This window comes from Dasypus novemcinctus, chromosome 27 (genome assembly GCF_030445035.2).
Source record: "Dasypus novemcinctus isolate mDasNov1 chromosome 27, mDasNov1.1.hap2, whole genome shotgun sequence".
NCBI lineage: Eukaryota > Metazoa > Chordata > Mammalia > Cingulata > Dasypodidae > Dasypus > Dasypus novemcinctus.
The window spans coordinates 40432779-40455175 of record NC_080699.1 but is presented as its reverse complement, the minus strand read 5'-3'; the positions used below and the strand labels follow the sequence as shown (position 1 = coordinate 40455175).

General features: G+C 60.2%; 1 protein-coding gene across 1 annotated transcript; it reads left to right on the top strand.

Moving 5' to 3' along the window:
- Positions 1 to 591: 591 nt before the first annotated feature.
- ADAMTS8 (ADAM metallopeptidase with thrombospondin type 1 motif 8) lies at positions 592 to 21566 on the top strand. Its single transcript, XM_058289520.2, has 9 exons — positions 592 to 1365; positions 8940 to 9179; positions 11054 to 11189; positions 11663 to 11830; positions 13097 to 13398; positions 15572 to 15755; positions 18115 to 18287; positions 18404 to 18579; positions 20534 to 21566. Exons 1-9 carry the CDS (start codon positions 679 to 681, stop codon positions 21102 to 21104), a joined length of 2637 nt encoding a protein of 878 aa, XP_058145503.1. The 5' UTR covers positions 592 to 678; the 3' UTR covers positions 21105 to 21566.
- The last annotated feature ends 831 nt before the right edge of the window (positions 21567 to 22397 follow it).

Sequence of the window (22397 nt, the reverse complement as noted above, 5' to 3'; positions counted from 1 at the left end):
CGCGGAAGCGTCTTCGCTGGTTGTCCTCGGCCCGGGCCAGAGGAGGGAGCGCCGGGAGGACGTCCCCGGGAGCTGCGGCCCAGCACGGGAGGAGTTAACGTGGGATGGAGCGCGGAAAAGGAAAGGGGAAAAAAGTTGGCGCTGACGCTCCAGGGGCGGGGGGCGGGGGAGGATGGGTCCCGCTGACTCCCGATTGGTTTTACATTTAGTCCAAAAAAAAAATTTTTTTTTCCTCCTCTCTCGCCCCCTCTTTTCGGTTTCTCTCTCGGATCCCAGGGGAGGGGAATCGGGAATAGTGAGAGATCAAAAATAACCCTCCTATGTCAAAGCCGGAGGGAAGTATAAATACGGAGGTCCGCAGCCTCCTCGGGGCTGGCGGGGTGGGGAGGAGCAGCGGCGCAGGGGGGAAGGGGCCGGCGCGCGGCGCAGGAAAGGGGCGGACGACGCGCGGCTCCCGCTGCTCGCTCGGCGCGCGGCCCTCGGGCCCGAGCAGGCCCCGCGCTGCTGCCCGCGCCCCGCTCCCCGCGCCCCGTGCGCTTCCCGGGGTCCCGCGCTGCTGCCGGCGCCCCGCGGCTGCCCCGCCCGGTGCCTCGCTCTGCCCGGGGCGAGCGTCGGGCGCCCGGGCCGCACCTGCTGGCCGCCCACCGCGCTCCCCGTGCCCCGCCGCCCGCAGCCCCCATGCCCCGCGGCCCCGCCGGCCCCCGCTGGCCGCTCCTGCTGCTGCTGCTGCTGCCGCCGCTGGCCCGCGGCGCCCCGGCCCGCGCCGGCGCTCAGGGCCCGGCCTGGGCGCTGGTGGTGCCCGCGCCGCGGAGGGGCAGCGCGGGCCAGCTCCGCGTCCACCTGTCGGCCTTCGGCCGGGCCTTCGAGCTGCGCCTGGCGCCCGACGCGCGCTTCCTGGCGCCCGCCTTCAGCGTGCAGCGCCTCGGGGCGCCCGGCGGGCCGGCGGGCGCTGCGCGCGGGGTGCGCGGCTGCTTCTTCTCCGGCACGGTGAACGGGGAGCCCGGCTCGCTGGCCGCCGTGAGCCTGTGCGGCGGGCTGCGCGGCGCCTTCCTCCTGGCCGGCGAGGAGTTCACGGTGCAGCCGCAACGCCCCGGGGGCCCCCTCGAGCGGCCGCACCGCCTGCAGCGCTGGGGCGCCGGCCCCGCGCCCGGAGCGCAAGACGGCCCCGGGCGGGCCCCGCAGGACAGCGAGTGGGAGGACGAGGAGGCGGGGGGCGAGGGCGAAGAAGCCGACGGCGCCGGGGAGCCCCCCGCGGCCCTGGGGGCCACGAGTCGGGCCAAGCGCCTGGTGTCGGAAGCGCGCTTCGTGGAGACGCTGCTGGTGGCCGACGCGTCCATGGCCGCCTTCTACGGGGATGACCTGCAGGTAGGACCCCCGAGAGCCTTTCCCGGCGTCGCCGATGCTTCTCTTCCTCCCAGTCCCACCTTCACGGTCCCCGCCCTCCCAGGCTGACCCCAAACAAGGCGATTCCTTTGGGAGAAAGCCCTGGAACGCTGGTCTTCGCGTGGGCCACCTCCCGCTCCTCCCCCAGGGTCCCCTCCAATTTAGAGTGAGGGTCCTGGCGGGCCCTCCTCTCTGCCGCTCGCCCACATCTCCTGCAGCACCTGGCAAAGCGAATTGGAAGCGGGATGGAGAGTCCCCCCACCCCCCAGGCACTGCCTCTCTGCACCAAGATGGAAACGGACCCTTGGGGAAGCCGCGTCCAGCCGGTCCCCAATTTCCTCAGCCCCCGGCCCACCCCGGGCCTGCCAGGTTCTGAAGGAAAGGCAGGGGGATGGAAAGATGTGGCTCTGCCGTTCCCTTGAGGGAAGGAACCCAGGCGACCAAGGGTAAAATACAGGGAGCTGAACCTGGAAGGGGGCTGCCCGCGCCTCCCTGTGCCCAGCTGGTTCTGATCAAGGGGCACAGGCTACCTCGCCAGCCTGGCGCTCCGCCCGGCCAGAACTTGGCGGTGCCAGTATCCAGCGTGAGAAGGGAGGGGACTAGGGCTTCTGCCTGGGGGCTCAGCCCGGGAAACCAAAGCCTCTCGGAGAAGGCAGTGGGTTAACTCTTTCCCTGACTGTTCCTGCGGGAGCCAGAAGGGCCCTCGGGCCAGCCCAGCTGCTCTCGGCTGAGACAGGCTCTACCGAGTCCAGGAGATGAGTCCTAATGCCAGACCACTTCTAACCGGACTCAGAGAGGCTGTGGACTAAGCAGGAGGTGACCGTGGCACCCGGAGCCCCTCTCTTCCCCCAAGGACCCGGTCAAGTGTGAGGCCTGCCCACCCACCCAGAAAGGCAGAGAGCCCTGGAACAGGGGCCTGGCAGCCGTCGCGGCGCACTTAGCGCTTGTCCAACGAATGGCTTCCTTGGCCCGGGACCCTCTTCCCGGCTCAGCAGGCGCCGGCTTGGTGGAGACTCGAGGGCCTGCGCGCCCCGTGGGCAGAAGAGACCCGGGGCCGTGTGTGCTTTGCCCCTCGCTCACCCTCCCCCACCCCGCAACCCCGAGGAAGTGCGTTCTGGGTGGAGCAGCGTGGCAAATGCTGGGTGAGAGGTGCTGCGCGTTTGGCCACCGCACGTTTAAACCGCGGGCAGACCCACCTGTTCTCTCGCGCGCTCGCTCTCGTTGATGCTCTCGTTCTAATGGTCTTCGCTTCTCCAGGGCCAGGCAGCTCTGAGACATCTACTCCGATTTACTGTGTTTTTTTTCTGGCACAAGAGGGCGGCAGGAGAGGGGTGAGGAGAGGGTTCTTTCCAGGTGCCAGGCGCCGCGGGGCACTCGTTTTATCCCAGGGCAGAGATGCTCGGCCCCTCCCCACTTGGAGACTCCTTTCTGACGTCTACCTGAGAACCAAGAGGTAGGAAAGCCAGCGAGAAAAGGGCAAGTGACAGGGGGGGAGTAAGTCATTGTTTTCCCTCCTCAGAGCCAATGTGTCTCCCCTCGAGCCCTTCCTTCATCTCACCAACTAAGCACACAGGCACTGGAGATCTGGGTGTGGACCTCAGGGACACGCTTGCCTTCTACAGACATCACGACTTGCTTCCAAGCTGGGCTGGTGTGATTCAGCCTGAGGTCCAGGCGCCACCCAAGATCACTGCCATCCCCAGGGACTCAGTGGCACCACGACCTAGCTCAGATTGCCCGTCCCCCACCCCGCTGCACTCACTTGCAGACCATTCACAGCCACACACACACACAGGGGCCTCCCTGCCCAAGGCCATCAACCTGGGGCAGGAGAGCTGCTCAGACAGGTTCTTCCTAGGAGTCTACTTATACCTGAAGGAACCACCCCCCACCTTGATGTCCTTATGCCCTGCTCCACTGGGAGAAGGGAGGGCCAAGGCACAGCCTCCACCGTGACCACCCACTGGCTCCTCTGCTCCAACATCACCAGCTAGGAAGATGCTTAGGGACAGTCTTACAAGCCTCAGCTCTGTCCCCTAGGCTTCCTAAAACTGGTCCACGAGCACAGCTGTGAGAAGAGGGAGCATCAAGTCCTGGGGCCGCAAGTCCTGACCACCTTCCCAGATAGAAGGCAGCTCTTTGTTCGGAGCTCTCCTCGGAGCCTCTGGAGACTCCATGCTCACCAATGGAAGGCGCTCGGTGGTGGATTAGCAGTGTGGGGCTGGGTGACGGGGAAGACACTCTAGGGCTGGGATTTCCTCCTCTGTAAAGTGAAGCAGCTGAACTAGACCACTGAGTCATCACCTCCGTCCTAAGAATCAGGCTTTCGTGCTGGTTCATGGCAAACTACCTTCCGGAAGCCCCAGCACCATGTAGGATGCCGGTCTCTGGGCGGGCACATTATAGTGTTGTCTCACCCACGGCACCACAACGGAAGTGCCTGTGAGGGAGGAAGAAAGCTCAGAGGAAGAAAGCAGGGGTGTATGGGGCTTCCTAAGGTCACACGGCTGGTAAATGGCAGGGCTGGGTCAGCGACCCAAACCTCCCCGGCTGGGCATCCGGCGCTCTTTGTGTCCTGCCTTGCTGTAGGTCCAGCACGAGCCCTACCTTAGCAGCCGCATCGTGCCATGCTGCAGGTGCGGCATGAGGAGGGTCTGTGACTTTGTGACTTTGTTTACCCTCTGGCACTCGTCCGTGTTTCAGGAATGGGTCATAAAATCCAGACGTCCAAAGACGTCCAGCCGAGACAGGGGGCCCTATCCTGAGACAAAACCACCTGCAAGGATGAGAGAAGGGAGAATTCGCTACGCTTGAGGCTGTGCTCACTGCTAAGCCACCATGAGGTTTTCCAGAAGTCAGTACAATTGAGTTCACTTAATCCCTTGACAAAAGGGTCCCTGCCTCCCACCTTCCTATCTGGTGTCAGAGTCAAGGAGGTCACACAAAAGGGGCTTCCTGAAAGGAGGGGCCACCTCACTAATTGGAACCCTGGATGACACTGAAGCTTGAAGGCAGTGAGGGGTGGGCTGGCCAGTGCCCACGCTGAGTCTGGGAAGTCTGTCCTGCCAGAAGCTCGGCTGGGAATCGCTGAGCTGAGCTTCTGAATTCTCTTCTAACACAGAGAATTTAGGGGTGGCATTCATCTTTCCCAAAACAGACCAGAAGCTTCCCCGAGATGCCCAACTACCAGGTAGAGATCCCAGGGAAGGGCTAAGCCACAGCCTCTTCTTCTTCCCCTTGCCCACACCCCCCCGGGGAAAGTGTCTCCCACAAGGCATAATTCAAATGCAACCGCACATCCCAGTTTGCCCCACACAGTCCCAGCTCACGCCTGTTCCGGCATCATTCTTCACAACACCCTCTTTTCCTCTCAAAAGCATCCTGGCTTGGATTATAAATCATATAGTCGCCCTGCCTCAGCTATTAGCTCTGTAGCTGCCCAAGTCTTCCCAGACAAAAGACAAGTGTCACATCCCTGTGAGTTAGGTTCTGCCCACTGGCGGAAGTATGGGGGTCTTTTCTGTTCTTTATGTCTGCCGCAATCAGAGGGATCAAAGATGTGAGGTATTTCCCAAGGAAAACGTCTTAACTCGCCACCACCCCCAGGGGAGCACTGACAAGGCTGAGGCCAGCTCGCCGGCTCCCCGCTTTGGGTTTGTTTTGGCTCGGTTGCGGCTTTCCTCACAGCAGCAGAGACGGGCAGCCGTTGCTGTGGTGAGTAACGGCATAGAGTTGGGAGGGCAATAGAAAATGTCTTTGAGCATGTTGCCTCTCTCCGGACCTGGGTTTCTCCATCAGCAAAATGAGACCAAGTATCTTGATGCCCCAGTGTTGTCTTGAGGGCATGGAAAGCACCACCCCAGAAACATGGAAAGCACCACCCCAGAGGCTGGCCCGAAGCGGGTGCTAAGCACAGCACAGCCATTCCTAGGGTTGCAGCTGCCCTCGGTGACAGGAACCGTTTGTCGGTGTGGAAGGCAGCAGGGCCAGATGCTCCTTTTCCGGCTTGCTCCAGCTCGAAGGGTCTGAGGCTGATGGCTCCTTGCAGCTCAGCACAAGAGTCTGCTTTGGAGAGGGGCATCCCTCTTGGCCCAGGTGAGAATGAGGAAAGGTGCAGGCTCTCCCTGCCCATCCCTCCCCTCACCATCGCTCCTTCACTCCTCCTCTGCCGCGACCCCCCTTCCCCGGCACCATCTCAGCCCTGGAGAGACCCCCAGGAAGGAAACGCGATGGTGCCAGTTACTGAGGTCAGAGCGTCCCCGTTGTGTCCCTCTTCCTACACCGGCCACTGCAGGAGGGCTGCAGGAAGAGCGGTAGCACCTGCTGCGTGAAGCGCCAAGAAGCAGAACAGACGGAGTGGGTGTGGTAGGAGACGAGCTGCTGGAAGCACGTCTGGCCCCGGGCCCGCCATAGCTGCTTTTGGCCACGCCAGGGATCTCCCTGGGTCTCCTGGTCTTTATCTTGAAGAATCAAAGAGGATGATGCCCCAGCCAAGCTGGCCAGGGCGTTTTTTTCTCTTTTGCAAGTCTGGGGGGCACCAGCAAAGGAGGAGGCTCCCCAAAGAAGGCCCACCTTGCACTTAAAGGAGTGAGGGCCCCGAGTGCCGCTGGAGCAGGCAGCTGACCATCCGCGGGCAGGGCTGCTGACGGGCTCGGGGCTCCGGGTGTGATTTCTGGAGGTTGTGTCCACCGGGGGGTGCAGGGTGGGGCACAGCCGTTCTTGTCCACATTCTTCAGCCAGCATCCTGCACTTGGGTGTTGTGCAGGGAGGGTATGAACAGGCACCAGCTGGTGGAGCAAGCGCTCTGACCTTTTCCTTGACTGCTTCCTAGGGGCTCCCCGGGCCCTGGGACGTCAGGCATGCCCCCTTGGCCCCGGGGCTTGGCCAAGAATCAGAGACTGGCCGGGCCATGCCACCCGCCCTGCCCTGGGCTCGGCAGCTCTCTCTCGTGAGCCGGGCGCTGCGCTGCCCGTCGAAGGCTTTCCCACGGGCGCCTCTGGACAGCGCCGGCGAGGGGCGGCAGTGGGGAGTGTGCGTCCAGTCTCCAGAAGCTCCGCGAGGAAAGAAGAGCCAAGAGGAGGAGAACAGAAGCAGGACTGGCGATGGTAAACAAGCGTGGGCCACGTAACCTTGGCGGCCCTCATGCAAGGAAAATTATCTCCGGAGACCGTCAGAAGCCAGAAGGCACCTTCACGTGCTCTCACGTCCAGCCCAGGGCCTGGAAGCAAAGGGGCTGTCGAGTCCATCCGCCTGGAACAGATGACTATAGAACCTTCTGGAACCACTGAGGAGGAGGCGCCCTGAAAGAGCAAAGGTCTGTAAACGTGTAGTGTTGGGAAGCTGCCAACGGGCTCCCCTGGCGTGCCCACGCCGGCGGGGGCCGTTTTGCCTCGGTTCTCACTGCCAAGGGCCCCTCTGGAGCAGGGGCCCCTCAGGTCCTCAGTGCCGGCACCTCTCCTCTTTTCACACCTTCTTTCCAAGACGTCTTCCCCAATTTTCAGACTGGGAAACTGAGGCACAGAGAGACGCCACCCCCGTGACGACAGGTTGACCCCGAAGAAATGCCGGGGAGGCTCATCAGACCCTTTGCCTTCCTAAGATGCAAGACCAGGAGCCTTTCCCCGCTTAAGGGCACTGAGGGGGGCCTGGACCCCGACTCGGCCTCGGCAAGCTGCTTTTCCAAATCTCTCACCACTGCTGCCCCCGCCGGGTTGCATAACGGTGTGATTGCTTATTTTCCTCAGGAATCCGACGACGCCGGGAGCAAGGGCCAAGCTTCAGCTCTGCTGATAAGATGTTTACATCAGCCTAAACATAGCTGGAGTGCTTGGCGCTGAGTAACCTGCCAGCCCCCGGCGGGGAGGCTCACGAAGCCCTGGCTGCCTGCCGGCCGGGTGAACAGCCCGATCCCATTCACAAATAATGGGATTCGTCTGGAACTCCCACACGGGGCCTCGCGGGGCGGAGTGTCACTCTGCAGCCTTTCCCTCCTCTCCCTCCCACCCTCCAGATCCCAGGAGACAGAAGAGGGAGTTACAGGAGCGGAGGGCAAGGGGACTAGGCCAGCCTGGCCGACACTCCCAGCCAAGGGCAGTGCCTCGCCCTGCCCCTTTGTCCCCACTTCTGCAAAATAACCCACGAGGACCCCCTTCAAAAGCCCCAGGCGGGAGAGCACGCTCCCATCTGGCTTCCTCTCCAAACCTCGCAATCCAGCATGGGAGCAGTTGGCAGCCCAAGGGGAGGCCAGCAGCCAAGCTGTGACGTAGCTGCTTGGGTGGAACTGGCAGCAGGTGGGATCCCAGGCCACGGGGGTTGCCGCAAGCCCCAGATGGAAGGGAATGAACCCCTCAGGGCCGCCCGGGGCCGAAGAGGAGGCCGAGTTCCGGGAAACTTCCCGGAAGGAGCGCGGGCTCCGGGGGGCAGCCACGGCTGGGCCGGCATGCCCCCTGCAGAGCCGTGTGGGCTTGGACCTCCCGGCCACCGCCCTGCTCGTGAAAGGGAGGCGGCGGCACCTGCTTCGCGGTGTTACAGCAGGAAGCGGCGGCTCATCCCAAGGCCTGTCCCCTGTCCCGTGACCGTCAGGGGAGCGGGGCTTACTCAAGCGACCTTTTGGGATTGCCAAAAGCAGCCCTGAGCTGCGGCGCCCTGAGATGGTTGCTTCTGGGATGAAACCTAGGGGCGGGGCATGGGGAGGAGGCAGTTGGCATCAAGGTCAAGGCCCATAACAGCACCATCCCACAGAACTTTCTGGGACGGAAATGGTCCCTCTGCTCAAGCAGGTGGACGGGTGGCTATGGACACTTGAAATGGGGCTAGTGCAACTGAGGAACGAATGAATTTTAATTTTTCTTAATTCAATTCATTTTGAGTCACGTGGCCACTGGGGGCTGGGGGCTGCCCTACCAGATGGTAGGGATCTGGATGTTTTGTTGTTGTTATTTATTTCTCTCCCCTCCCCTCCCCCCAGTTGTCTGCTCTCTCTGTCCCTTTGCTGTGTGTTCTTCTGTGACCGCTTCTATCCTTATCAGAGGCACTGGGAATCTGTGTTTCTTTCTGTTGCGTTATCTTGTTGTGTCAGCAATCCATGTGTGCGGCGCCATTCCTGGGCAGGCTGCACTTTCTTTCGCGCTGGGCGGCTCTCCTTACGGGGTGCACTCCTTGCGTGTGGGGCTCCCCTATGCGGGGGACACCCCTGAGTGGCAGGGCACTCCTTGTGCGCATCAGCACTGCGCATGGGCCAGCTCCACACGGGTCAAGGAGGCCCGGGGTTTGAACCGCAGACCTCCCATGTGGTAGGCGGACGCCCTAACCACTGGGCCAAGTCCGTTTCCTGGGTCTGGATGTTAAACGCACGTGATTTGGGGCCGGCGGTCTGGGTTGGGATCCTGGCCCTGCACTGATTAGCCCCGTGACCCCAGCCAGCTCCCGAGCCTTGGTTTCCACCTCTGTAAAATGAAGGGGTCTCCGGGTTTGGGAGAGGCGAATCTTAAAGGAGGCAGCAGGTGGCAGATGCTCAGCGCGGCTCCTTCCCTGTCCCCCGGCCCCCTCCCCGGCAGACCCACGTCCTGACGCTGGCGTCCGTGGCGGCCCAGATCTACCAGCACCCCAGCATCCGGAACGCCATCCACCTGGTGGTGGTCAAGGTGCTGATCGTGGACGATGAGGAGCAGGGTCCCGAGGTGTCCGACAACGGGGGGCTCACGCTCCGCAGCTTCTGCAGCTGGCAGCAGCGCTTCAACCAGCCCAGTGACCGCCACCCCGAGCACTACGACACGGCCATCCTGCTCACCAGACAGGTCAGCGGGTGCCGGGGGGAGGGCCGCGTCCGGGGACCTGGCTCCCTGCTGCCCCGGCTGGACGTGCGGCCTCGCGAGAGCCTGAGGAGGAGCTGGCGAGGGCTAGCACCGGGGCGGGAGGCATTGGCGAGGAGGGAGAAGAATCTCACCAGGGCGCTTTTCCAAAAGCCGGTCACCAGCTGTCCGCCGCAGTCATGGCGCGAGCAAAGGGGCTTCAGCTGCCGAGAAGAGGGCCCCGGAGTGGGGACCCGGGAAGGCTGTCCTTGTGGCTTTTAAACTTGGGCGCCAGGAACCGGGGTCTCCCCAGGATCCCCAAGCCGGGAGGGCCACCCACCCAGCGGGCGTGGGAGAGGCGAGCGGCTTCCGGGAGCAGGAGAACAGGCTCGTGGGTGCCAGGCCCCATCTCCTCCGCCGGGCCCCACGGCCACCCAGGGGGCAGCTGTCCCCTCAGCTCCCGCTTACGGCCGAGGACACCGGGCAGCCACAGAGCCAACAGCCGAGGCCACGCGGGGCTGGCGCTCTTGGCGTGGGCACGCCCGGCCTCCCAGGCCCCTGACACTGCCCGCGTGGGAAGGGCCGCACGGCCGCCTTCCCCCCACGGCCTCGGAAGGAGCAGCGGGTCTGCCCTAAAAGTCTCCTTCTCAGGAGGAGCAGAGAGGAATATCTTCTGGGACGTGTTTCAATGCAGTTTTTGCTTTTCTAAAAAGTGAATTTCATGGGTCGCTCTCCAAGTCAGAGAGGCAGGGCGACGGGTGAACGGCTTGTCCAAAAGCCAGAAACGGGCACGAGGCCCCAGGGCCACGGGATCAGCGCCCAGGCCGGTGAGGCGCTGCTGGCCCCTCCCTCCTCACCCAAGGAACATGGACACAGGACAGGGTCATGGAAGATGCACCTGTGGGCGGCCAGGCTTAGGGGCACCCCAGCACCCACTTTCCCTCCTGGGAGCCTGCTGCCCACCCACGCTTAAACGCATGCTCTCTCCCTCTCTCCGCTCCTTCTCTGTTGCTGCGGCTGCTTGCTCGCTCTCGCTCTCTCGTGCTCTCTCACTCTGGCTCTCTCACTCTCTCTTTTGCTCGCTCTCTCTCACACACTCTCACTCTCTCTCTCTCTCTTTTGCACGCTCTCTCACTCTCTCTGCTCTTGTTTGTTCTTGCTTGTTCTCTGCTGTTCCCCCTTCTCTCCCTCTCTCTGTCCCTCTCTTCCTCACATACTCCCTCGCTCTCTCTCCCTTTCCCTCTCTCATTCTTGCTTCTTCTCTCCTGCACTCACCCTCTCTTCTCTCTCCCCCTCGCTCTCTCGCTCTCCTCTTGCTGCTCTTCCTTGTTCTCACACATTCTCACCTGCACCTGCGCACCCTCTCCCACCCGTGCTTTCTCTCTCTCTCTTCCTCCCTCCCTCCCTCTTCGCTCTCTCTCTCGCTCTCTCCCTCCCTCCCTCTCTCTCCCTCTCACTCTCTCTCACTCCCTCTCTCTCTCTCGCTCTCTTGCTCTCTCACTCTCTCGCTCTCTTGCTCTCTCCCTCTCTCCCTCCCTCCCTCCCTTTCTCTCACTCTCTCCCTCCCTCCCCCTCTCTTCCTCTCTCCCTCACTCCCTCCCTCTCCCTCTCTCTCTCACTCACGCTCTCTTACTCCCTCCCTCCCTTCTTCTCTCACTCTCTCCCCCCTCCCTCCCTCCCTCTTTCTCTCCCTCCCTCCCTTCTTCTCTCACTCTCTCCCCCCTCCCTCCCTCCCTCTCTCTCTCCCTCCCTCTCTCTCGCTCTCTCTCACTCGTTCTGTCTCTCTCCCTCTCTCCTCACTTGCTCTCCCTCCCTCCCTTTCTCATTCACTCTCTCGCTCTCTCCCTCCCTCCCTCTCCCGCTCTCTTTCCCCCCAGCAGAACTTCTGTGGGAAGGAGGGCACGTGTGACACCCTGGGGGTGGCAGACATCGGCACCATCTGCGACCCCAGCAAGAGCTGCTCGGTGATCGAGGACGAGGGCCTGCAGGCGGCGTACACGCTGGCCCACGAGCTGGGTAAGCCGCGCCCAGGGAGCTGCCTCTCCAAGGCCGCGGACCCCGGGCCACCGGCAGCTGCCCGCTGAGAGGGGTCCAGACATAGCGCGCCCCTCCCCTGAGCTTAAGGCCAAAACACTAAAACTCAGTGCCCTGGCCTGGCCTGAAGGGCACCTCGAAAAGGCCCCAACATGGAGCAAAGGTTCAGATAAAGGCAGGACGCGGGGGGAGGTCAGCCGTAAAGCCGGTGCCAGGAGCGAGCAAGTAGCAGAGCTGAGTGGGGACAGGCTGCGGCAGAAAGGCGAGGGGTATGGGCGCTCCTCCGAAACCTGGGAAGGCTTCCCGGAAGAGGAAGGCCTGCCATGAGACTCTTGAGGGAGGAAGGGGGCGGCCTCTTGCCCTGACGGTGAGCGGGTTCCAGGGCGCTCAGGCCAGGGTGGGCTGGGAGGGGCGTGGGGCGCCTGGGGGCGCTGACCCAGCCTCCCCCCACCCAGGGCACGTCCTCAGCATGCCCCACGACGACTCCAAGCCCTGCGAGCGGCTCTTCGGGCCCATGGACCGGCACCACATGATGGCCCCGCTCTTCGTCCACCTGAACAAGACGGCGCCCTGGTCGCCCTGCAGCGCCATGTACATCACCGAGTTCTTCGATGGCGGGCACGGTAGGCCCCCGGGCCGGCCGCCCTCTCCCGCCACCGGGCCCCTGGGCGCCTAGCCGAGCCCCACCTCCCCACAGCCCGCAGCCTGAGCTGAGCTGGTGGAGCCGCTGCATGCAGCATGCGGGTGGAAGTAGCCTGGGAACCTGTCTGCAGCAGGGGGTTTGAGCAGAGCACAAAGGGGCGGAAAAATGTGGGGCAGCAGCCGGGCCCAGGCCAGAGCTGGAGGCCCGGGGACAGCTCGGAAGAGGTGGTGGCAAACAGAGAGAAGGGGTCAGGCTGCTGGGGAAACAGTGGTTGTGAAGCCATGAAGACACAGCTGGCTTCAGGATTCCTCCCCTTCCAGGAGACAAGTGGGATGCAAACATAAGAGCTCATCCAGACTTTAGTTTTGCAGCTTTGTTTTGCCTGCTACGTGTTGTTTTTTTTTAAGATTTATTTTCTTTATTTCTCTCCCCTTCCCGCCCTGCCCAGTTGCCTGTTCCCTGTGTCTGTTTGCTGCATCTTCTTTGTCTGCTTCTGTTGTTGTCAGCGGCACGGGAATCTGTGTTTCTTTTTGTTGCATCATCTTGTTGTGTCAGTTCTCCGTGTGGGCGGCGCCATTCCTGGGCAGGCTGCACTTTCTTTCGCGCTGGGTGGCTCTCCTTACAGGGCACACCGCTTGCACGTGGGGCTCCTCCACGCGTGGACACCCCTGTGTGGCAGGGCACTCCTTGCGCGCATCAGCACTGCGCGTGGGCCAGCTCCACATGGGTCAAGGAGGCCCGGGGTTTGAACCGTGGACCTCCCATGTGGTAGACAGATGCCCTAACCACTGCACCAAGTCCGCTTCCCTGCTATGTGTTTTTTGTTTTTTCTTTTTTAATTGTGGTAACATACATAAAACACAAAGTTTGCCATTTTTACGTGTGGCATGCTTGGTTTTTAAGAGCAGCTTCTCATCCCCAGCTATTAGGGATGACTTAGGGAATGCTGGCCGATTGCCAGTTCTAACCCGGGAGCACCTGCCATCGGGGAGATGTACCCCAGGTGTTCCGGGGATGGAAGAAAGCCAGTCCGAAAGGCAGACTGGATAACGAACAATTGGATGAGCTCCACAGGAGCCCTGAGTGCTGGCAGGTTTGGGTTGAGCCTAAGGAAGCCACCCTGCCCAGAGCTTTCCCTCCCAATGGTGGGAATTTCCAGGTGCTGTAGGCACGGCGCAGAGCTGCCCCTGGGCGTCCTGAGGGGCCGGGCTCGGGCCTGATTCCCCCTCCCCTGTCCCCTGCTCAGGAGACTGTCTCCTGGACGCGCCCACGGCGGCCCTGCCCCTGCCCACGGGCCCCCCCGGCCGCAGGCCCCTCTATGAGCTGGACCGACAGTGCAGGCAGATCTTCGGGCCGCGCTTCCGCCACTGCCCCAGCACGTCTGCGCAGGACGTCTGCGCGCAGCTCTGGTGCCACAGCGGCGGCACCCAACCCCTCTGCCACACCAAGAACGGCAGCCTGCCCTGGGCCGACGGGACGCCCTGCGGGCCCAGGCACCTCTGCTGGGACGGCAGCTGCGTGCCCGAGGGCGACGTGGAGAGGCCCAAGGTGAGGGGCTGTGGGGAGGCAGGGGGACAAAGCCCGAGGGTGCTGAGAGCCCCGAGGCCAGGGTGCAAGGGGGCGCCCCGAAGTCAGAGCACTGAGGCGGTAACCGCAAGCCAGCGCGTCTTGACTGGGCAGGTGGGACTTGCCCCCCTCGAGGCTGCCCTCCTGGAGGCCCGAGGCTGCCCTCCTGGAGGCCCGAGGCTGCCCATGCCTCCGGCCTTTGGAACTGCTTTCCCGTTTACCAGGATTGGGGCTCAGGTGTGAACCGCTCCAGGGAAGGCCTGGAACAGGGACCCCTCAATAGACGGGAGCCGTCGTGAATTCTGTTAGGAGCCCAGTGGTGCCAGAACAGGTGCCCTGAGAGGTGAGGGACAGGTGTTCAGGCCTGCCCCTCTTGGAGCTGAGGCCAGGGAACGAGGGGGTGGTGGGAATTCCACGCCAGAGCAGGAGGGGGAAGGAACCAGAACCGCCCCTGCCCCGGCAGCGCAAACTTGGCCCGCGACAGAGCTCACTTGCAAAAAAAGCACAGCGGTGCCAGCGCGGGCTCGCCTGCGCTTCACCTCTTCACCCCGCTCGCTCGGAATACTTCAAGGCCACGAGACCAGGCGCACTTCCCTTGCCGCGCGTCCCTGAGCCAACCCTGTGACACGAGGCCCAGGTGCACCCCAGAGGGCCAGCTCCAGCAGAGGGGCTTTGACCTGAGCCTGCATGGGCCGGGCAGACCCCAGGCTCGGCCTCCCAGCCTGAGCAGGGGCGGGTGGTCCACCGCCAGCTCCCAGCCTCCCCCTCGTCGGCGGAGGGCCCTTCAAGCTGCACACCCCGTGTCACTGAAGCAGCCATTCTCAGCAGCAGAGCCAAGCTAAACACGGAGAGACGTTGGCCGGAAATGACGTTTATGCTGAACTCTTAAGGGGGAAAGGCAGAGCCTAAAGTTCTACATCTACAATAGAGATATATCTTTGTTTAAAAAAGAGACATCTTTACAATTATACATGCGTAGAAAACAGGAACACATAGCCACGAAAGCAGCATCAATGGTCTTATGGGGGTAGTGGTATTTTTTAAATGGGCTTTTTTTTTTTACACTTTTCTGTATTTCTTTTTACTTTTTGTTTTATAATATTTAATATAATATAATATTGGTTGTATAATATTTTAAAAATGAGTTGCATTTTTTTTAAAACAAGGTAAACCTACCAAGGGCAGAACTTTGTTGTCCTGGGCCCACTGTAAAACTGGAAGCGACTCTGTTTATTTCCCAAGTATTCTGCTACCATTGGAATGAGTAGCTGGTAGGCGAGAGGCAAATCCTCCCAGTGGTGATTCCTTCCGAGCAGGGATCCTCGACATGAGCACTCTCGACATTTGGGCTGGATAATTCTTGGTTGTGGGGCATTGTCTGTGCAGTGTATGGTGATAAGAAACTTGCCTCGCCTCTACCCACTGCCAGGAACAGACCCTGTCCTTCTACCAGACGTGGCAACCAAAACGTCTCCAAACACTGCCACAGTGTCCCTGGAAGACAAAATCAGCCACGATGGAGACCCAACTTTATGCCCATAAGAGCTCACTCATTCATTCCTGCAACAAATATTCCATAGAGCACCATAGCAAGGGTGAGGTACAGTCTTAGATGCTGGGGAGTACGGCATGCAGACCACAAGGTCGTTAGACAAATAGTGGCCATCATGGTGCATGCAAAGTGTATATCTTTAAACCTGCATCACACTTGGGGATGCAAGTGGCTCTCCCAACTCACCCTGACTCCCAGACACTGAGGGGAAAGGCTGGCATAATCATCTCCAACTTTTAAAGTGTCTATCCTCTCTCATTTTCTCAGTACTGTTGGTTTGTGTACATGAAATGCATGAATGATATAATTCACTCTATGTTTGCATCTGTGTTGAGAAGTATTTGGAAGGATATACTCCAAAATATAACACAGTAAGATGGAACTAGAAAATTGGAAGGAAAACCTTGACTTCTTAAGTTGTTTGAGTTTGTTATAGCAAACAAGTGCTACTTTTGTAATATAAAAATTTCCTATCATTAAAAAAAAAAAAATTAGTGGTCGCCACATGCCAAGACAAGAGTAACCAGGTGAGGGGATCAGGGCCCTAAGCGCTGAGGCCTCCTCGCCCCACCCGTGGCTGAGGGCCATGCGTGTGTGTTGCAGGCTGCGGTGGACGGAGGCTGGTCCCCGTGGGGGCCCTGGGGAGAATGTTCCAGGACCTGCGGAGGAGGCGTACAGTTCTCAAGCCGGGAGTGCAAGGACCCTGAGCCGCAGAATGGAGGGAGCTACTGCCTGGGCCGCAGAGCCAAGTACCAGTCATGCCACACGGAGGAATGCCCGCCTGATGGTAGGTCCCCCAAAGCCACAGCCGCTGTGGCTGCAGCGGTTCCCCGTGGGAGATGCAAGGCCGGATCTCCTGGGGTGCAGCTTTGCCCGTGATCCAGACGTCAATGGGCACTGCAAGACACCCGATCTTCGGGCAGCCCTTAGGGACTCTGGACATCCCTCCTCAAGCTGAGTGAGCCTGAGCAAGCCAAGGGGAGATTGTCCTGATCTTCCAAGAGATGGGGGACCAAAGGGTGCATTTGCAGAGGAGCTCAGGTCCCGGGGAGTAATCCTCCTGGAGGCATTTGAGCCAGGATGTGTGCAGGATGGAAGCGTTTTCCAAAGCAAGCTTCAGAGCCAGACCACCAGTGGCTTTCCAGCCAACTTTCAACCCAGGGCGGTGGAAGGATTTCTGAATCTGACTCCACACACATTCCTTCTGCAGAGAGTTGCCCATCTTCCGTGTGGCCGTGGCAGTGGCCCCACTGCACCTTCCCAGGAAGCAGCCCCACTCCTCCTTCTCCCTGGCATATCCCTGCCCTCCCCCCAGTACCCACTAGGAAGCACACATACTACCGTAGAGGCCGTCGGGCAGCAGGCTAACTCATGAGAGGAAAGCAGGAGGGGTTTTTTTTCCTAACCACCCCATCCAGCTCCCCTTTGTGCAGCTCCAGGGCATATTGCCAGGCACGAAAAGACCAGCATGGCTTTAAGAGAGATTGATCCAAGTGCAAAAACAGACTGGCACAGGGCTGGGGTCTAACAGGGGAATCTGTCGGCTTTGCAGTTTTGCAATATGGGAAAGCTCAGTGATGGCATGAGACCACTGAAACCCTGCCTTGGAATCAGGAGAGTTTGCCTGACGCACAGGGTGAGGCATTCCTGGCCCTCGGGAGTGCAGGGGTGGGTGGATGGATGAATACAAGGTAGAAGGCTGGGGGAGGCAGGGCAAGAGATGGCATCACAATGTCACTTTGCCCCAGGATGAGCCATTTCACTTAAGTCATTTTTAGTACCTCTTATATGTCTGGAACTGTGATTAGTAGATATTGTAAATTAAAGAAATGGATAACCTATGGACTCTGTCCTCAAGAAGCACGCAATCCTGTTTGAAATACAAACCGCATTTACATACCAGTTAAGGCTTCATCTATGTGGCACCAGCTCTAGGTTTATGTGGAGATCCGGGAAAGGAAAGGCCTGTGCTAGTCAAAGTGTCAAGGAGGAGTGAGGCCTGAGCTAGAAGGACGGAGAGGGGCGAAGTGCAGGGAGGACATTCCAGGAGAGAGGGAAAGGTTTGAGAACAACAGGGATGGGTTCAGGTGGAGAAAGCAGAATGTGCTAGCACTTCCAGGCCAGACCGTGACGGTCCTTGGAAGCTGGAAGAGTCTTTGTCCTGGCTGCGCCGTCAGGGCCGTCAGGGCCCCCGGGAAGCGTTGTCAAAGCACGCGGCACAGACCCCCCTCCGATGTACTGAGTCAGGATCCCCAGGAAGGGGACACAGCGTTTTGAAAACCCTCCATGGTCATTCCGATGCACAGCTGGAGCAGAGGAACTCCGTAGGCACGGCATGCTCGTGATAGGGGTGTGATAAAAACAACAAGCCAAGCCTTGCTTCAGATGCCTGGCCTGGAAGCCCGGCGGCAGGCGTGGGGAGGGGGCAAGATGTACCTGTAGGGGCCGGACCGAGTCCCGGGTGAAACCACGGGGCTGATGAGGGTGAAAAGGAGACGTGCTCAGTTATAAATTGTCCTGACTCTAGCACAGGACTTCACGACAGCTTGGAAACGGCGGGGCTAGCAGCTAGGACATCCAGAATACGCCAGGGGTTCGCCACATGAAAATCAAACCAGCGAGTGGAGGAGCCAGGTGGAGTTTGGCCTTGCTGAACTGGAGGAGAGGGCAGTCCCTACCAATGGCGTTCTCCCCTAGATACCCGGAATGGTAGGAAGTGGGGTGCAGGGGCAGGCTTAGGGCTGGAGAAGGAGGCTTGGGGGCCTTGGATATTGATTCACCTCATGGAGGAAGCCATGAGAGAGCAAAAGGGGCAGAGAGCCAACTCTCAAGTCCAGGCACCCCTGCTGCCTTCAGGCTTACCAAATCTCCCCGTTCCTAAGTGTATCCACCTGTAAAATGGGCCTATGTCTTTCCCAAATAAGAAAGCCTATTTATCCCAGAGAGCCCAGCCTCCAGGCCCCGAAGCTCCTTTTCCTTGCCTCCCACGTGCATCAAGGTCAAGGTGTGTCCAGATGACTCGGCTTGGGTGCAGAGCCAGAGGAGGAGAGGGGCCTGACCCAGGCGTCTCCCCAGTTCTGTGTCTCCGTCCCCCCGTGCTGCTTCGGCAGGTGGGTTTCCTCTAAGCCACTTCTTCCTCTTTTCAGGGAAGAGCTTCCGAGAGCAGCAGTGTGAGAAGTATAATGCCTACAACTACACGGACCTGGACGGGAACCTCCTGCAGTGGGTCCCCAAATACGCAGGGGTGTCACCCCGGGACCGCTGCAAGTTGTTCTGCCGCGCCCGGGGGAGGAGCGAGTTCAAAGTGTTCGAGGCCAAGGCAAGCGCCGCCTCGGGACCCCAGACTCGGCGCTGGGGGTGGGGGGGGGGGTGTCTCCCCGCGGCCGCTCCTGGGCTCCCCACGCCCACTCCCTCGTCTCTCCTTTCCGGCCGCAGGTGATCGATGGCACCCTCTGTGGGCCGGAGACGCTGGCCATCTGTGTCCGCGGCCAGTGCGTCAAGGCCGGCTGTGACCACGTGGTGGACTCGCCAAGGAAGCTGGACAAGTGCGGGGTGTGTGGGGGCAAAGGCAACTCCTGCAGGAAGGTCTCCGGTGCCCTGAGCCCCTCCAGGTGGGCCCCCCTCGGGACTGCTGTGGCCAGGCCGGGGCTGGTGGCGGCGTGGCCTGGGGCCGCTGCTCCCTCGCCCCGCGGCGTCGGCTGGCTAGTTTAAACCCTCTGGGCTTCAGTTTCTTGATGAAAATCCTGGCAGTCGTCTCGGGTCCCTGCGAGGGCTCCGCACTGGGCCAGCGCTGCTTTCATTAGCACGGGATGCAGCGGGAGAGGGTGGCCGTTTCTGCGACAGCTGGCAGTCAAGCCCCTTGGAGGAAGCGCGCCTGTCCTGGGGGATCATCCCGGGCCCCCAGGGAGGCCTCTCTGCTGAGAAGAGGGTGCAGACAGGGGCCTCCAGGCATTTTTCTCCTGTCTTCACCCCCCTGTCCCGGCGATCCTAGGGTTTCCAACGTGCTTGCACTTCCGTGGTCTCATTTGATTCCCGAAATAATTCGGTGGGGTGGGCAGGGCCAACGCCGCTGGTCCCCATTTTACAGATGAAGAAACTGAGGCACAAAAAGATTAAGGACCAAGAGAGTGAATGTTAGAGCCAAGAGGAAAAACAAAGTCTCTTAGCTCCTGGCTTTTCCTTGGGCAATTCCCGAAGAGTTGGGGCAAGGGCAGTGCTTTAGGTGGGCCACTCCTGGCCACGCTGGCCTCAGGTTCGGGCCCGTGTCCCCTGGGGGCTAAGTGAGCATCCCTGCTCCTCTCTCTCCTAGAACTTCCTTACTAGTATCTACCAGGTGAACGCTTGTCCCCACCTGCCCATTCTCTCTCACTCTTCCTCCTCTCCCTTTTTCTCTCCCTCTCTCCTTCCCTCCTTCTCCTCTCTCTACGTCTCTCCCTTCCTTTTTCTCCCTCTTCCTCCTCTTTCCCTCTTTTTCTCCCTCTCTCTTTCCCTCTCTCTTTCCTTCCCCCCCTCCCTCTTTCTCTCCCTCTCTCTCTCCTCTCTCCCTCCTTCTTTCTCTCCCCCTCCTTCCCTCCTTCTCTCTCTCTCCCTCTTTCTCTCCCTCCCTCTCTCTCCATCTCTCTCTCCCTCACTCTTTCTTTCCCTCTCTCTCCCCCTCCCTCTCTCTCCCTCTCAGTCTTTCTCTCCCCCCCACCTTTCTGTCCTTCTTTCCCTCTCTCTCTCTGCCATCCCACCCTGCTCAGAGAACAGAATGTGTGGACAAAAAACAAATGGGGCACCTTTTGAGATTTGAACACAAAGGCAATAGAAAGAGCAGCACAGGCTGTCCCGGCACTGCTTGCCTGGGCTCTCACGACTGCCAGTGGCCGCAGCTGGGGACAGGGCACGAGTGGTCAGGGGCCAGGCCGCCCATTCCCGACACTCTTTCCAGGAGAGAAGCCCATGAGCTAAGGTGTCTCCGTCCCACATAGAGCCCTGAGCCTGTAAGGGTTGAGACCCGTCCCGGAGCACCGCACAGCTCCCAGGCGCCCACGTGCGGGGCCATGCTCACCCTGGGGACGTGCCTCCAACGCGAGGAGCTCACCGACTGCTCAAAGTGCCCAAATGACGCCGCCACCCCGGCAGGGCTCCGGAAGCACCCGCAGAACAGATTTCTCCACCTGGGTTTGAGCTCTGAGAGTTTTCCTAACGAGGGCAGGGAGCCAAACGCACCTGAGAACTCACCTGAGCTCAGAGGCCGCAGGTCCTGCAGCCCTAGGCAGCTTTCAGGCGTCCTGGCCCCCTCATCTCTGGATCATCAAGATCCACATAAATAAATTTTTAAAAATGAATCTTTAAAAAAAAAAAAAAAAGACCCACATAGCCAAACTCCGATGCTGGGAATAGAGTAGGCAGACAAATTCAAACTGTACGAAAAGTCCCAGTCAGACTCAGCAGGTCCCTTGCGAGAGCCCCAGGGCCGAGCTCGTTCCTTGCTGGTTGTCTCCGGCTGCCCACCCCAGGGTGCCACGGCGACCCCGGCTGGCAGCCGCAGACCCTGAGGGTGCCCCTCTCTTCCTTCTGTAGCTATGGCTACAACGACATCGTCACCATCCCAGCCGGCGCCACTAACATCGACGTGAAGCAGCGGAGCCACCCCGGCGTGCAGAACGACGGCAACTACCTGGCGCTGAGGACAGCCGACGGGCGCTACCTGCTCAACGGCAACCTGTCCATCTCGGCCATCGAGCAGGACATCTCGGTCAGGGGCACCATCCTCAAGTACAGCGGCTCCATGGCCAGCCTGGAGCGGCTGCAGGGCTTCTGGCCCCTGCCCGAGCCCCTGACCGTCCAGCTGCTGACCGTCCCCGGCGAGGTCCTCCCCCCCAAGGTCAAGTACACCTTCTTCGTTCCCAACGACGTGGACTTCGGCCCCGCGACCAGCAGGGAGAAAGCCACCACCAATATCATCCCGCCGCTGCTCAGCGCGCAGTGGGTGCTGGGGGACTGGTCGGAATGTTCCAGCACCTGTGGCGCCGGCTGGCAGCGGCGGACGGTGGAGTGCCGGGACCCCTCCGGCCAGGCTTCTGCCACCTGCAACGAGGCTCTGAAGCCTGAGGATTCCAAGGCCTGTGAAAGCCCCCCGTGCCCCCCATGAATTTGGAAGGGGGCATGGACCCACAGATCTTCAAGCCAGCCGCCTGGCTGATTGGACCTGGCCTGGGTTCAAGTAGAAGGCTTGGGTTCCAAGGTCAAAAGCACATGTATCGACCCCAGCAGGTGACTTAGAGTCAGCCTTTTTGCAAAGGACTATTAAATGAAAATTTTTTTTCTATGCGGTTTCCCCGAGAAGTAATCTACCTCAGAGCAGAGGAGGTCGAGCACGGAGAAGGCTGGGGAGGGAGCGCCTGGTGCATTCCAGAGCAAGCGCGAGGCCGCGCCCCTGGGCTGCCTATTAGAAAGTGGTGGCAGCGGCAGAATTCAAACCCGTTGCCACGAGGACCCCAGTGTGGCGGGGTGTGGGGGCCAGGTGTTCTCGGGCCTCCACCTGCAGGGACAGGTCCATTTCAAGTCTTTATGCAAATGTGCCTCAGAACTAAATTGTGATCTTGTGCTGATACGGTGGTCTGGCCTGGGTCGTTCTTTCTGGGAAAGGGGACGCGAGCCGAGCGATAGAGACCAGAGCTAGGGCGCATCTTGCCTGAGCCTTCAGATCTCCTTCCTGAGCAGATAGTGATGTCGTTGCTTGGGGTTCTAGCATCCTGGCAGAATCCACCTCATTCGGGCAACTTTTTTTTTTTTTTGTATTTTTTTGAAGATAGGTAAATCACAAAAAATGTTACATTGAAAAAATATAAGAAGTTCCCATATACCCCACGCCACTCCCCACGCCCACTCCTCCCACATCAACAACCTCTTTCATCATTGTGGCACATGCATTGCATTTGGTGAATACATTCTGGAGCACTGCTGTACCGCATGGATTACAGTTTACACTGTAGTTTACACTCTCCCCCGGTACATTCAGTGGGTCATGGCAGGATATATAATGTCCGGCATCTGTCCCTGCAGTATCATCTAGGACAACTCCAAGTCCCGAAAATGCCTCCACATCACATCTCTTCTTCCCCCTCCCTGCCCCAGCAACTCCCGTGGCCACTGACTCCACATCAATTCTGGGCTTGATCTGCACCGGTGATTCCTGAATTTCTGCATCAGAGCCACCCGGAGGGCCTGAGCCCCACCCCCACCCCCAAGGTCCCTGATTCCTTGGGTCAGAGTAGGGCCTGAGAATTCCCATGTCTAATAAGCTTGCAGGTGGGCAGCTGCTGCTGGGGACCACTGCACTTTCATGACAGAGAAGCCCATGGCTCTGGGACTCTGTGCTCCTTTTTCTCCAGAAGAAATGTGCTCTTCCCCTCTGCATGCCTCCCCTTCGTCCCCTTACGCG

What these genes read in the sequence shown, in the direction of transcription:
- ADAMTS8 (XM_058289520.2), top strand. Translation starts at nt 679, where the DNA reads ATGCCCCGCGGCCCCGCCGGCCCCCGCTGGCCGCTCCTGCTGCTGCTG. An exon ending in GTTCTTCGATGGCGGGCACG is followed by an intron (nt 11,831 to 13,096) that starts GTAGGCCCCCGG and finishes TCCCCTGCTCAG; the next exon opens with GAGACTGTCTCCTGGACGCG. An exon ending in GGAGGAATGCCCGCCTGATG is followed by an intron (nt 15,756 to 18,114) that starts GTAGGTCCCCCA and finishes TCCTCTTTTCAG; the next exon opens with GGAAGAGCTTCCGAGAGCAG.